Below are 15022 nucleotides of genomic sequence, written 5' to 3'. Positions count from 1 at the left end.
TTTTTTGTTAAACTAGTTTGATTGTGTAGACAGAGATTTAGTGCCATGGTTTCTTTTTAGATTTTCATGGAATCTCCCAAGATATTTCCATTTAATCTCATACCACTGGATTATCATTGAATCTCTCGAATTCGCCTAGAGTTTGCAATTTAGACAATATTAAAAATATGTAATTTATTTATTTTCCAGTTGTTAAAGAATAAAAACTGATTTTAAAATATTTTTTTCAGCACAAAAATACTTTAGAATGGGCAACTCTTATTCTATACTCTTTGATAGCCTGATATTACACCAATTCTATAAAAACTCACAGGTCATTGACCTGTTGAATTACCAAAATTTCATAAATAATGTTTACTTATTTTGAATATTTAGGAGGAACAGGAAGAATTTGACAACAAAGGGGAACTAGGAATGCGGCAAGCAGAAATAAAATATGGAGACTCAACTGTCTTTATACAACACTGTTCATCAGGGCTCTGGTTAACATACTTAGTGAGTAGATTCAGATTTATTTGGTCCTTGCGGAAATTCATGACAGTGACAATCGCTTACATGAAAATACAATGACATACAAAGGTAAAAAAGGGTAAAGGTATTTACACTTTGTCCTCGAGCTTAATTGGAAAGTAAATTCGGATTAGACCCTTTACGGACCCACGGCAGCCAGCAGTGCAGCACCTACCAGACCATCACACCGGGAGACGATTCCCTACTCTTCATTTAGTATTTATGCCCCTTGACCTTTTTAAAGATTTTTGCGGTACATGTTACATAAATTGAGTTACTTTCCTTAAGCTCTGTCTACACTATCTTAAAACTTTATGTGGAAAAAAAATGTGATGTGCCCAAATATAATACGACAAATCAATCAAAATCTTTATTTATTCACGAAATTATAAAATACAAAAGTACAAAATATAAAACTCGTTCACCATAAAATAAAGGTGTTCTTCCACAAGTTCGTGATAGGTAATATAATATGTACAAATAATACAGTCTTTACAGGCCTTATTAAAAAGAAAGAACAGCATTTATGTCATTAATAGTACCATTACCTTCACTGACTGACTCAAAAGCAACTTGTATAATCTAGGTGGACCTATATCTGTACCACAGTACTGTAACTGAAAACAAAAACATAAACAACATCAATACAAAACTAAAAAATTTAAATATACAAATTTAAAAAACATGATAATACATAATTTATTTTTTAACTGACTGTACTTTTTATTTTGTTACAAATTGTACTTTACTAATTTACGGCCTAATTATAACTGATGTGCCTTTCATCCTCAGCATTTTAATCAGCATATCTTTAAGAAAATCGTAGTGTGCCAATTTAAATTGATATTTGAGCATAATGGTTTATAATCGTCTTGCATATTCTGTGCAAAATCTTGCTCTATTATGTTTCAAAACTTGCATCTAATTTCAGCAACAGTCTTGTGTCAGAATTCAGTCTGAATCAGGGGTGGAATTATATTCTAAGATAAGACAAAAGGCCCATTTACACTAGGATGATAACGATCGACGATAAATAGATGAATATATATTTTTCATACATAAAACAAAAGAAATCTAAAAAGTATAACAATCATCATGTAGATGATTATCCTATAGTTCTACAACAAAAGCTTTCAAATTTCTTTTGTTTTATAAAAGAAAAATGTATGTTTATTTATTGTTGATTGTTATCGTCCTAGTATAAACGGGCCTTTAATGTATGCTCTGTCAAATACGGTATATCAATACTACTGTAGAAGAATGTGAAATTGATTTAACACCAGACTAATCTAATCTTGTTTGTCATTGCGTTTATTTTTAGGTTTCAGACACTGGAGTTTCTGGGCAAGTGGCAGAAAGAAAGGTACAAAATTAAAGACTTATAAATAGATTATTATAAAAAAAACAAAAACGATCAACATATAATGTAATATACAAGCTTTATGAATATTCAAATTAGTTAAATCCGCATATTACAGGTGGTGGTGCATTCTGAAGGTCATATGGATGACGGATTTTCTGTTGTCCGAGCTCGTCAGGAAGAATCGAGATCTGCAGGTATCATCAGGAAAAGTGCCACCATATTCCATTTATTTATCCGGTATGTCAAAAAAGAATATTTTTTTATTTTTTTTTATTTCGACACCATCCAACAACAAGCACAACTTGCCAATTACAAGATGAGAAAAATCCATGCTTTGTAAACCAAGTCTCATGTGAGGCTTAAGTAATTGCACTGTTTTGAATCACAGAACAATGGCAGGATTTGAACCAATGACCCTAAGCAAGCACTAAGCCACATTTCCTTTAAAATGATTATGTTACTGAATACCGAAATGCTTTATTTTTCTATTATCATAATAAAATAACAATAGAAATTTATCATCTTAAAGATTGGAAAATATTTGTACGATAAAAAACAGATAAATATAAAAAAAAAAATAGAAAATAAGAAAAAAGAATACACACACATTAGTACACAAAACTTACAAGTTGGAAGTTAAAATTCGATAAAAATGCATAAATCCCTAAAAAAGTTCATTGAATAAATATTGTGTAAATTAGCCAATAAAATAAATTAATCCATACAAATCAATAAATTAAAATCTATCAATAATCTATTCTTTTTACAGAGCTCTTGATTCTTTAAGAAATGAAATGGATGACAGAGCATTATGGGATAGATTCTCGTTAGACGATCTTATTAAATGTTTAGAGGACCTTATTAAGTATTTTGAAGAACCTGAAACTGACATTAGTAAGTTATTTTATTTTTACCCAAAAAATGTTAAATAATAAGTTATTTATTTTATTTTTTATTTTATGTCTTTAGGCAATGTGGCCAAGGATTACCAATAGTAAATTAATCACTGTCCTTTCAGATAGGTGGTAATCCCCCTGATACAGGGGCTATTTTGTGAACCAGTTCACCGGGGTAACCCCCTACTCTTTTTCGAATAATGAACTGGGTCTTTAAAGTGCACACAGGTTATAACTGTGTACACTGGACCTACGGTTTATAGTCCTTATCCGAGAAGACTTGTTCCACCACCAGAACTTGGAGCGAGTCGGCCTCGAACCCTTGCCGATGTTGTTGGCTCTTTAGGTACGGTAAACGGCGCCCCTGCCTTAACCGCTCGGCCATTTGACTCTAATAATGTGGAGGAGGTGATCAATTTCACAGACTTTGAATGGCTCTATTATATCTTCAATACAGTACTTTTATATTCAATATCAATTTTAAAACTTGTTTTTCAGCTTATGAAGAAAAACAGAAAAAAATGAAAGCTTTACGTAATCGACAAGATTTATTTTATGAAGAGGTATATTATCTGAATTAAACATTTGTAATTAATTGTATTAACATACTGTATATTGAGTTTATACAGTAAAATGCATATTAAAGCTTGGTTCCCACTAGCAACGTAACGCAACCTACGCAACGGAAGAAAATGCCCTTCCAATAATTGTGTTTGCCCCGTCTGCATGAAATCAAACCTGCGATGTTTGTAGCACTATTGCTATTGCTATCGTTGGTTCCAACTTGTGATTACGCAATACAGCACTTTGCGTCAATACGTCGTTGCGTTGCGTTCTAGTGGGAACCACGCTGACGGTGTGTCCCAAAGGGGTTGTATTGTTATAGGATCAGTGGCCGCATTCACCAATCATAATTGAGATATTTCCCTTAAAATATTAAGTATTTCAATTAACGCAATAAATATTTAAGTATTTCCCTTAAATTGTATTCACTTAGATAACAGATTGTTTTAACAGTAGGTGTTTTCCTTAGCCGAAGTGTGAATAGTGAATACGGCCATTGAATCCTCAAAAACCGAATTTTGTCGAACAAATTCCTCAGGTGTGAACATTGTAACACAGTCATGATTTAATGCATTTCATTCATTTTGTCTTCCTTTTTTCTTGTTCAGGGTATGGTATCACTGGTGCTTGATACAATAGATAAACTTAGCCTGTACAAGACTGGTCGTGATTTTGGTGCTATAGCAGGGGCAAGTGCTGGTGAATCGTGGAAAGAGATACTCAACTACCTCTACAAATTAATAGGTAGAAATACTACTGACTACATCCTTTTAAGTATAAGCCCATTCTGGGTGTCAGCCTAATCTAAATGAACATAAAATGTATTAATCTATATTATATAACACATAATATAATCCTGGCATTTGATTAGATGATTGTGGGTCATATGATGTGCAACAGTACGCACTATTGACTCAGGTATAAGCCCATCCTTATAGGTATAAGCCCATTCTTGTCTTGGTGTCAGCCTAATCTAAATGAACACAAAATTTAGTAGTCTATATTATATAACACCTAAATAAATTCCTGTCATTTGATTGGACAATTGTGGATCACATGGCGTGCTTACCTGAACAAACTGACATTATCCTATTCCATGGACTGTTTCATCTTAGTTTTGTAATATATTTATATATGTTTTTATGTTATTTCCATCTGGTTACGAATTTTGACTTTATAGTAAAATATCTATTTCTTAAATCTAAAAATACATATTTGTAATACATGTTTTCATAATTTTGTTTCCAAATATTTTTCAGCTGCGATGATACGGCATAACCATAGCAACTGTGCCTTATTTGCTCAAGCAGCTAAACTTGATTGGCTGGTTGGTAGACTTGAAAACCAACAAGCTTCGAGTGGTATGTACATTTAATGTCTTCTGCCAGTTTCCAATCAAGAATTAATGGGCTGAGACATTGTATGACAATAGTGCCATGTATTACTAATGGCAAGAAATACATTTCAATCAATAAATTCCATAACAACAGCAGGACTTAATTTAATTTTTTTTTTTTTTTTTTCGGACTAGCCAACCAGGGTAGTAAAAATCTATTATTTTGTACTAGTTCTAAATTTAGTTTCTAAATAATAGTTTCACTCATATATATTTTACTTGTGTATTACAGTAACAAATAGTATTTTTCAATTTTCAATGAATAATTCTCCATAATTTAAATGGACTATTACATTTGTATTTGTTATTTAATGAAAGATAGATTAATTAAATTAGTTTAATTGTATACCAACCATATATCAAAGTGTTTTTGTTTTACTTACATAAACATAGGTGTTCTTGAGGTGTTACATTGTGTGCTAATTGGCAGTCCAGAGGCTCTTCACATAATTAAAGAACAGCATATCAAGTCAATGATATCACAACTTGAACGACACGGCCGTGATCACAAAGTTCTTGACGTACTCTGCGCTTTATGCGTCGGTAATGGCGTCGCCGTTCGTGCCAATCAAAACCTTATCTGTGAAAATTTACTCCCGGCTCGCGATCTGCTTTTACAAACTGCATTAGTTGATGAAATTATTAGGTAAGTGGTTTTATTTATTCATTAAATGTAAATATTAGTGCAACGAAAATAAATATTTGAATTTAACCATTTACAAATATAATCTGTCTAATATTGCATATACGTTAGATTTGCAAACAGATACGTCTATTCTTAATGGAACATTAAACAATACAGTATACAATACCCATTCTGTTAATGACACATTGAGTGTTAAGTATCAGATTCTGTTACATTACAATTCTCTTCTTATAATATGTACTGTACTTAGTTCAGTATGCTATTGACTCACTTGTGTTCATGTTCAGTATACTGTATGTCTACAGTAGAACACTTCCTTTGAGACACTCTATTTAGGGACACAATTCCTCATGAAATTAACAACGGTCAACCTTACAGCGGGCATCCCATATTAAGAGGACACCCCATATTAAGAGGACACTTTTTGGGTCTTGAAGGCGTCCCTTTATTAGAGGTTGTACTTTCCTATCCTATTGGGATATATGTCTTCACTAATATATATCTATGGCACTAATAAGTCACGTGTTCATTCTGAATTCTGAGGGGAATGAGCTGTTAGGAGCTCATTGTACTAAGCCGATGCACTATGTGGTAGGGTGGCCAGTTCCTTTCCACGCCGCCTTATCCTTGTATTTTCAACCAGGTACTCATTTACTTGGCTACCCCACTCTTTAATAACAATATATATAACTAGAAATATGTAATTAATATAATGTATATTGTTGTACTGTTTCTATTGACAACTTTGATGAAGAAAAACATGTATGTATGATGAACAAATACTTTTATCTTACAGTTTAAGACCCAATATCTTTATTGGGTTAAGTACGGGTGCTGCAATATATAAGAAATGGTACTATGAGGTGGCAATAGATGAAGTGGAGACGGCCAACGCTAGGCCGCCTCATATCCGTATTGGCTGGGCTACAACAGACAGCTTCAGGCCTTACCCTAGAGGAGGTGAAGGCTGGGGAAGCAACGGAGTCGGGGATGATCTAGGCTCTTTTGCCTTTGATGGACTGAATATATGGACTGGTGAGTAATTTATTCTTTGATGTCATGGCCTGCAATTATTAGTTGTAGAACATTATTACTAGTGAAAAATAATTTCACTATAAAGCTCTGTCTACACTATCAAACTCTATGTAACAAACAAATGTGATGTGCCCATATATGGACATAATAATGTCATATCACTACCATATTTGAGCATATCACTGCCATATTTAGGTACATCTCACTTTTGTTGTAAAACTAGTTTGATAGTGTAGACAGAGCTTTAGAAAGATAGGTAAACAAGCCTTTGGAAATAGGTCCTTAAAGCATATTACAAATTCTATTGTTAAATGCACACAACATCACACTAGTTTGATAGTGTAGACAGAGCTTTAGACTCAGAACATTATTTGTTTATTTGAAATTCTCTGTTTTTAGGCGGTATGTCAAAACCAGCTATGTGGAACAATTCACGTCTTCTTACCAAAGGAGATATCGTAGGCTGTTGTTTTGACCTGAGCATTCCAAGAGTCCTCTTCCATGTCAACGGAAACCCTATCAAAGCATCATTTGAGGGCTTTAATCTGACTGGAATGTTCTATCCTGTTATATCAATATCTGCTAAGGTCAGGTAAGGATCTCATTAACAATTTTTAACCTTCTGCAATCAGATTCTTTCTTAGGATTGACCGAGACGACAATTTCCAATTTATTGAAAATCCACATCTAAGTATTTCTTAAATAGTATTTATTTTAAATCTCTTTAAACTTTACTTCCAATGTTAAATCAAGTGGTCATTGTTAAGTCAGGGGACTGCAAACCACAACCATAATATCAGAACAGGTTCAAGACACTCCTGAACCAAGTTCAAGTATTCTTCATAGAGATTAAAACCTGGATATCCAGTGTATAAATTTGGCCCATGTTCACTTAAAAATAACCTATTGCATTTTTTTAAAAGAGTTTAAGGTTGCCTCTGTGTTCTGGTCCATTTAGCCACTGTTGTTTATATCTATAAATTAGGCTAAAACTCTACCAGTTATAATTTAAGGAACTAACTATAACTTTGCTTTCACAGTGTACGGTTTTTGTTTGGTGGAAAGAACGGACGTTTCAAGTTTACGGCACCGAAGGGATTTGCCGCCATCTGCGAATCCATCCTTCCTAAACAGCAACTTTGCATTGAACCATGCTTTGGTTTTGGTAACCTTACCGAAAATGTACTGGCTGGCCCTGAGGCATCTCGTGGGTATACAACCTTTGTACCAACACCAGTAGATACCAACCAGGTAAATGTAATCTACACTAGCAAACTTTAGTTTCCAAGTTTTCTAAAGCTCTGTCCACACTATCAAATTTTATGTGACAAAAAAATATATTAGTGATATGCTTAAATATGGTAGTGATATGACATCATCATCACATTTGCTAGTGTAGACCAGCTGAAAACCTTTGTCAATTTGCGGAAAATATGTTTATAGAAGTTAAACGGCCGAGCGGTTAAGAAAGGGGCGCTGTTTACCGTACCTAAAGAGCCAACAACATCGGCAAGGGTTCGAGGCCGACTCGCTCCTAGTTCTGGTGGTGGAACAAGTCTTCTCGGATAAGGACTATAAACCATAGATCCAGTGTACACAGTTATAACCTGTGTGCACTAAAGAACCCAGTTCATTATTCGAAAAGAGTAGGGGGTTACCCCGGTGAACTGGTTCACAAAAGAGCCCCTGTATCAGGCGGATTACCACCTATCTGATAGCACAGTGATTAATTCACTATTGGTAATCCTTGGCCACATTGCCTAAAGACATAAAATAAAAAAAAAAATAAAAACTTCCTTCCTTCTTGACAAACTAGTTTACCAAGGTTTGTAAACTCAGCAAATCAAATAACAGTCTTTGCAGTTGTGTGATCCTACAATTGGACAAAATGACTTTAGTAACTTTATTATTTATTTATTTATTTACTACTTTTATTTAGCCTTCAGGCTAACGTAATGTATGTAAGAACGCACCGTCCAGAAGAACGTGTGCCGTCGATTTAAAGGCGTATGTTTAATAAAGTTTATATTTATTTATATTTATAACTAGTGTCAGTCAGGCACCACAAACTTCTCCTAAAGCTTTATCTACAATATCAAACTTTATGTGATGTGCCCATATATGGACATGATGATGTCATATCACTATTATATTTGGGCATATCACCATCATATTTGGGCAAATCACACTTGTAGGTAAAGTTTCTAGTTTCCATGTCAGTCAATGCCACATTGTTGTAGTTAAATACTTAAATCTACAGAAACCTCTTTTGATGGATTAACTCATTCTATTTCCTTCTTCTTTAACAGGTTCTTCTACCAGGATATGTAGAGATCTTACGTGACAGCTTAGCTGAGAACATCCATGAGAGGTGGTGCATGAATAAGATTGACGGTGGATGGACCTGGGGGAAGCTTAGAGATGATGTGAAGAAGGTTCATCCATCCATTGCGCCCTTTGACACACTATCAGAGGAAGAAAGAAACTCAAGTATTTCTATGGCATTTGAGACATTGAGGTAAATTGTGTTGTAAACAATTAATAACAATACTTAATTTTTGTTTATATTAGCATTATCAATATCTTGTTTCAATGCAAACGTTGATAAAATAAATAAAAAACTATTTGTTTGGTACTTATGAACAAAACTGCTGATACCACCAAGTTACATCTCCACTTTTAAAATGGGGTCCTGGTTTGGCTGGTCACATTCATCATATTGATGTTTTATAATTTGTTACATTTTTTCCTAGGACACTATTGGCTCTCCATTACCATATCGGAGTTGATGAAGATGCCTCTAAAAAGAACTTGCATAAGCTAAGATTGCCACTAAAGTAAGTAATAGTGCTTTACTTGCATCCCTAAGTATCACATGAATAACCCATAAAGGCAAATTTACACAGACAAGCGGTAATGGTAACCTGAAAACAGCGTAGCTTGTCCTACATAAAATCTGAACAGAAACTGACTGTCCGCTCCGCGTTGTGTGTAAATGGTCATAAGGAATAACATCTATATTTTTATTACCGTTACCGCTCGTCTGTGTAAATTGGCCTTAAGGCTTCAAGAATCTAGATACTGGCCGCATACTTGACTTCATGTTTTTCACACTGGGGAATTTCTAAACTTAATGTACAGGGAGTCTTGTTCTATCATTATTTAAATCAAATGAGTTATGAATGTTATTGGTATTTGTTCTGTTTTCAGCTACATCATGCCAAATGGATACAAGCCTGCCCCCTTTAATCTCTCATCCATCATTCTCAACCCAATGTTGGAGAGGCTAGTGGATCTACTGGCAGAGAATTCACATAATGTCTGGGCAAAGGAGAGGATTGAACAAGGCTGGACATATGGCCTATCAGAGGTAGGCCTAACTATTTGGATAATAATGATAATAATATGTAATCCCCTCCCCTCCCCTCACTCAATATCTCTGGTACAATTTGCCCACTTAGGAACATTGTACTATGATGCATACTCCTAAAAGTTTCCAGACAGACAATTGGTGCTTGTAGTTCATACAAGTGATACCTGCTGCTTCTAAGCTATACCAGTAGCACAGCGAGTTAGTAAGAATCTCTGATTTCTGCCCTTGAGAAATAGTGCCTGCTGCCCCTGACCAAGGGTGATTCTGTTCTTTTGTGGCTCTTTTATAGTGAATGTATTTGATCATCTCAAGCCTTGTCTACACTATCAAACTTTAAGTGACAAAAAAAAGTGTGATGTACTCAAATATGGTAGTTATATGCCCAAATATAGTAATGATATGACATCATCACATCACATTTTTTGTCACATAAAGTTTGATAGTAGAGACAGCTTAAGTGATTCTAATAATTTTACTCATTTCTATTTTTAGGATGGTACCTTCAAAAGGAATCCTCTTTTGATACCCTACAATGAACTCAATGATGAAGCTAAAAAAATGAACTGGTCATCAGCAGCTGAGACCGTCAAATCTATCATAGCGTTTGGTTACACCTTGGAACCTCCACCAAATGAAAATCTTGATATTGGATATCGAGGTATTGTACTATTAAAATCTGGTCTTTTATATAAAAAATATGTACATTAACTCATGTGACTTATTATTAATAGTATTTAAATATTGTTATGGGTTTGCTCATGGGCTGGCAATATAGCATTTTCCAACAAGCTTCTTATTTGTCCATTTTATTCTCTCTTAACATAGATTGTTCCCTAGTGTGACTATAACATCACAATTATTTATTTTTATTAAAAGATTTATTCTTAAAATATTGTTGTATGTTAGGTCTTACGCTGGAAATGGCAGATAAAAATCTGAAATACAGAGTTTTCCGTTCAGAAAAAAGCTACGTAGTTACAACTGGAAAATGGTAATTTTGGTATTTTATGTTCTTATACTCTTTTGTAAATTTGTGCTTATTATGTCATGATTTTAGGAACATTATACAAGATGAATTTATATTATAATACGTTGTACCAACATATCATTTATATTGTTTGTAATTATAGGTATTACGAGTTTGAGGTTCTTACTGGTGGGAAGATGAACGTAGGTTGGGCACGACCTTCAATTGACCCTGGAGTTTCTCTTGGTGTGGACGGCAAAGCTTATGTCTTTGACGGATTTCTTGTAAATACATGAACATTGTTTTTCTATTTTCTTTATGCTTTTATTTGTTTTCATCATCGTTACACCTCTTTCGTTTCCATCATTACACAGCTACCATTATTTAAATGTTACTATTTTGGTTCTTTTTATCATAGGCTAGAAAATGGAACGAGGGCTCAGAACACTTTGGAAAGACCTGGAAAGTGGGTGATGTTATTGGCTGCTTACTTGACCTTGTCAACTTCTCAATAAGTAAGTACAAGAAAACCCAAGCCTTGTTTGTCTGCATGCATAATACAATTGAACAATGGCCACAACATTTGTTTCGTAATAAATATATAATGAATAAATATAATGAAATATGTGATTGTTTTTAGGCTTTACACTTAACGGAGAACTGATGTCAGACTCCTCAGGATCTGAAATGGCATACAGAGACATTGAAGTAGAAGAAGGTATGTAATTATATCTATGTCTAATCATTTTATTGGTCTGTATAATTGTAGTAGTTAGTAGATTTTTTTTTTAAGAAATGAAAACAATGTTTCTGTTTTTTCTACAGGTTTTATACCAGTATGGAGTATGGCACCGGGTGAGGAGGCTAAACTACATTTCGGACAAGTAAGACATTTTCAAACCTAATTCTTTATCAAGCATTTTCTTGGATATTAAATATTACATTTATTAAAGTACACTACTTTACCCACAGGTTTTATTGATTACTTCGTAAGCTCACTATCAAAAAAACAAAAGAGGTGTGATGTGCTTATATATGGTAGTGATATGCCCAATTATGGTAGTGATATGACGACATCATGTCCATATATGGGCACATCACATTTTTTTTCACATAAAGTTTGATAGTGTAGAAAGAGCTATGTTCAACTGAATACAATAATTAAATTGTTTTTATTTGTCTTTTATGGAAAAACATCTTAGAACCAGCAATACACAGATTAGAGAACATTATAGACATTTATCTGAATTTATGAATACACTGATTATGTTTTGCAGGATTTGAATGCATTGCAATATTTTACTGTATGTGGATTACAGGAGGGATATGAACCCTTCTGCGTGTAAGTATATAATTTTAATATGCAAATTTAATATATTATAACAGTAGGGACACTTATTTAGGCACATTCCTGTGAAAAGAATGGTAATACAGTATATATTTTAACATTATGGCCAACCCTTATTCAGGGGACATACCTTTTAAAGGGATACTTTGTTATTTCCTGGAAGCATTCATTTAAAAAAATACATTTTATAAGGAACTAGTAGGTGACAGCATTTTGCACAGGACGTCATCAGATGTTTTAGTTTATTGTGTGTTGAGAAAGTTTTTAAGCAATTTGTTAAATAAGTTTCAGTTTTCTTTACCTTATATGCTCACGTTCAGATGGATTGGGTATGCGTTTGGGTAGGTTAACATAGTCACATGCATCAATACAACTTTTAATGTATTTTCTATGCTCTTCAAAACAATCATAAACAAAATATTGATGTCAACTTTTTTCTAGCTTTTTTCTTTATAAGAACTATCACTGTTTTGTGGCACAATAAGCTCGGCATCAATATGCATGATTATTTAAAGTTTATATTTGAATGAGTATTAATTTTGTAATAAATTTGCATATTATATTTTGTCATATTTGTGAGGTTTTTTTACTTTCTCTCATAAATTATTGTTTTAAATGTTGTTCTTAAAGAATAATATACCATACTTGATATATGGTTAATATTCATGGAATGTAAATAAAAAGCTTTTTCATAATTTATATGTGAAGTATATTTTTTGTGATGATATCATTATAGAACTGAAATACATCTTTTTCTATTTATTCCATAATGTAGTAAAAACGTTTTTTAAATATTACTGTAATTTGTTTTAAAAATATAATTTGTTTTTTAAAGAAACATGAAAAAGGACTTGCCACTGTGGTACTCCAAGAGCCAACCTGTGTTCTTACCAATTGCAGAAGACCATGATAGGCTTGCCGTCAAAACAATACCAGCTAGGTGAGTGAATCGCAGAGCGGTTAAGACAACGAAACCGTAATTACTTAGCCATAACATTGGCAAGAACTCGAGGCTCACTCGCTCCTAGTTCTGGCCATTATTAATGGGAAACTTTGTTGGGTTTTGCAAGGTGTCCCCATATTTGGGATAACTAAGAAAAGTAAATTTAGAACAGTGGATTGTGATTCAATATTTTAGTTGTTACTTCATCAGTTAGTTTTTATTATATAACACCTATATAAATTCCTGTCATTTGATTGGACGAATGTGGGTCACATGGCGTGCAATAGTACGCACTATTCAACGATCGTTAAATAGTACTTTTTGAAACATAACTAGAATTTATTTAGATGTTATATAAAACAAATAATGAATGTTTTGTATTCGTGTAATGGTACAAATAATGGCACTTGGTGAATGATGAAAGGTTATATCAACTCGGCTTTGCCTCGTTGATATAACCTTTCATCATTCACCTCGTGCCATTATTTGTACCATTGCACTCATAAACATTCATTATTTGTATACTATTTCAATTCATTTAAATTGCTTAAAAACTTTTTACACCATAGTGTCGAAGGACCACCCTGCTTGAAAGTGGCTTACAAAAATTCCGGCTCAATGGAGCATCCACCTTGTGAATTTATTCGTCTGAGTATGCCAATCGAATGTCAGGACTCTTCTTCTGGGTAAGTATAGTACAATTATTATTATAACCATTGCTAACATCTATTCAGTGGACACCCCTATTATGGGGACACTTTGTTGGGTCCTCTTGATAAAGATTCTACTGTGCCTTGTTTTACAGAGAGTTAGCAGTGTCCATTCCAGTGCCTTCAATGCAACGTAAGAAAGGCTGGATGAACCAGGCTAGTGGAAGCTTTGAATCAGCTGGTACTGATTATTCAAATGAGGACCCTAAAGGTGAATAATTAATTACCACATTCAAATATTATGTATCCTATTTTTACATAATTATTACAGAATTGTAATATAAATAACTAGAGGGTACTCCGAGAGTACAAACCTCCGCCTACTGTAAAATTCCCCTACATAAAATGGCCCCTGAATATTTTTTTTTTTTTTTTTTTTTTATTAATTCTAAGTGTAAATATGTTAACTGCACACTACAAAGTTGTGGATGACAGTGTGTTGTAATGGTTATGTATCCAACCTCTCACAGTTGAGATCGCTGGTTCAAGTCCCACTGAGGTTTTTTTTTTTTTTATTATTTTTTTATTTATTTTTTTTTTTTTTTTGTGGACCTTGATCTTTGACCCTGACCCTTCAAAATTTAACCACAATTATATGATGTGTCAGATCATTGTTGCCAAATTTGGTGAGAATCGGATAAAAACTGTGGCCTCCAGACAGACACACACACACAAACACACACACAAACATACAGGGGTGAAAACATAACCTCCTTGGCGGAGGTAATAAATTACTATTGTCATCAAAAATCATCATTTCTATGTTTGTTGGCAAATGAACACTAGTGAAGTTAGGTTTGTGCTTAGCATTCTCCAGAAGACAGATGCAGCATAAATGAAATTCTCAACCATACTTTATTTCCTTTTAGAAACACATAGAAACCTAACTTTATTAATAAGAGAGATAATCAATAATCGATAATGGCAGACATCTGATTATTATTATTATTATTATTCAACTTTGTAATAAAACAACCATCCATGAATATTTTAAAACAGTTATTAATTTTTCAGTCATTGTATTAATATTAGCGTTTTAATTAAAAAGACCAATAGTTAGTGTGATGTATTTGTTATTTACTAAGTCAAATGTAGAGTTATTACATTAGTGCACTTCTTTTTTAAAACTAAACTTTGTATTGCCTATGTTTCTTACACATTGTAGTGAATGGTTACCATAGTAACACAGTTGAAAGTGATTCTGATTATGAATATAATCGCCTAGCAACAGGATTTAAAAGGAAAAAAAGTGAGTTTAACGCATGTATTTG

General features: G+C 33.4%; 1 protein-coding gene across 9 annotated transcripts in view; it reads left to right on the top strand.

Annotated features, from left to right (window-relative positions):
* Positions 1 to 15022, top strand: part of LOC140060078 (ryanodine receptor 2-like) — an 82396-nt gene that overhangs the window by 26343 nt on the left and 41031 nt on the right. For 8 of the 9 annotated variants that reach the window (XM_072106140.1, XM_072106145.1, XM_072106142.1 and 5 more), the window contains exons 12-36: positions 376 to 495; positions 1832 to 1873; positions 1989 to 2110; positions 2643 to 2767; positions 3268 to 3332; positions 3942 to 4077; positions 4593 to 4694; positions 5123 to 5375; positions 6172 to 6410; positions 6810 to 7002; positions 7451 to 7661; positions 8720 to 8928; positions 9164 to 9247; positions 9621 to 9780; positions 10276 to 10441; positions 10690 to 10774; positions 10914 to 11034; positions 11169 to 11265; positions 11391 to 11468; positions 11576 to 11634; positions 12028 to 12092; positions 12934 to 13038; positions 13611 to 13727; positions 13847 to 13962; positions 14917 to 15000. In XM_072106140.1, the coding sequence (XP_071962241.1) occupies positions 376 to 495; positions 1832 to 1873; positions 1989 to 2110; positions 2643 to 2767; positions 3268 to 3332; positions 3942 to 4077; positions 4593 to 4694; positions 5123 to 5375; positions 6172 to 6410; positions 6810 to 7002; positions 7451 to 7661; positions 8720 to 8928; positions 9164 to 9247; positions 9621 to 9780; positions 10276 to 10441; positions 10690 to 10774; positions 10914 to 11034; positions 11169 to 11265; positions 11391 to 11468; positions 11576 to 11634; positions 12028 to 12092; positions 12934 to 13038; positions 13611 to 13727; positions 13847 to 13962; positions 14917 to 15000 (3154 nt within the window). The remainder of the gene's footprint in view (positions 1 to 375; positions 496 to 1831; positions 1874 to 1988; positions 2111 to 2642; positions 2768 to 3267; positions 3333 to 3941; positions 4078 to 4592; positions 4695 to 5122; positions 5376 to 6171; positions 6411 to 6809; positions 7003 to 7450; positions 7662 to 8719; positions 8929 to 9163; positions 9248 to 9620; positions 9781 to 10275; positions 10442 to 10689; positions 10775 to 10913; positions 11035 to 11168; positions 11266 to 11390; positions 11469 to 11575; positions 11635 to 12027; positions 12093 to 12933; positions 13039 to 13610; positions 13728 to 13846; positions 13963 to 14916; positions 15001 to 15022) is intronic. The other variant, XM_072106143.1, reaches the window with a different exon arrangement.

The sequence above is a fragment of the Antedon mediterranea genome, chromosome 10 (assembly GCF_964355755.1).
Source record: "Antedon mediterranea chromosome 10, ecAntMedi1.1, whole genome shotgun sequence".
Classification (NCBI taxonomy): domain Eukaryota; kingdom Metazoa; phylum Echinodermata; class Crinoidea; order Comatulida; family Antedonidae; genus Antedon; species Antedon mediterranea.
This window is presented reverse-complemented; position numbering and strand designations above follow the sequence as displayed.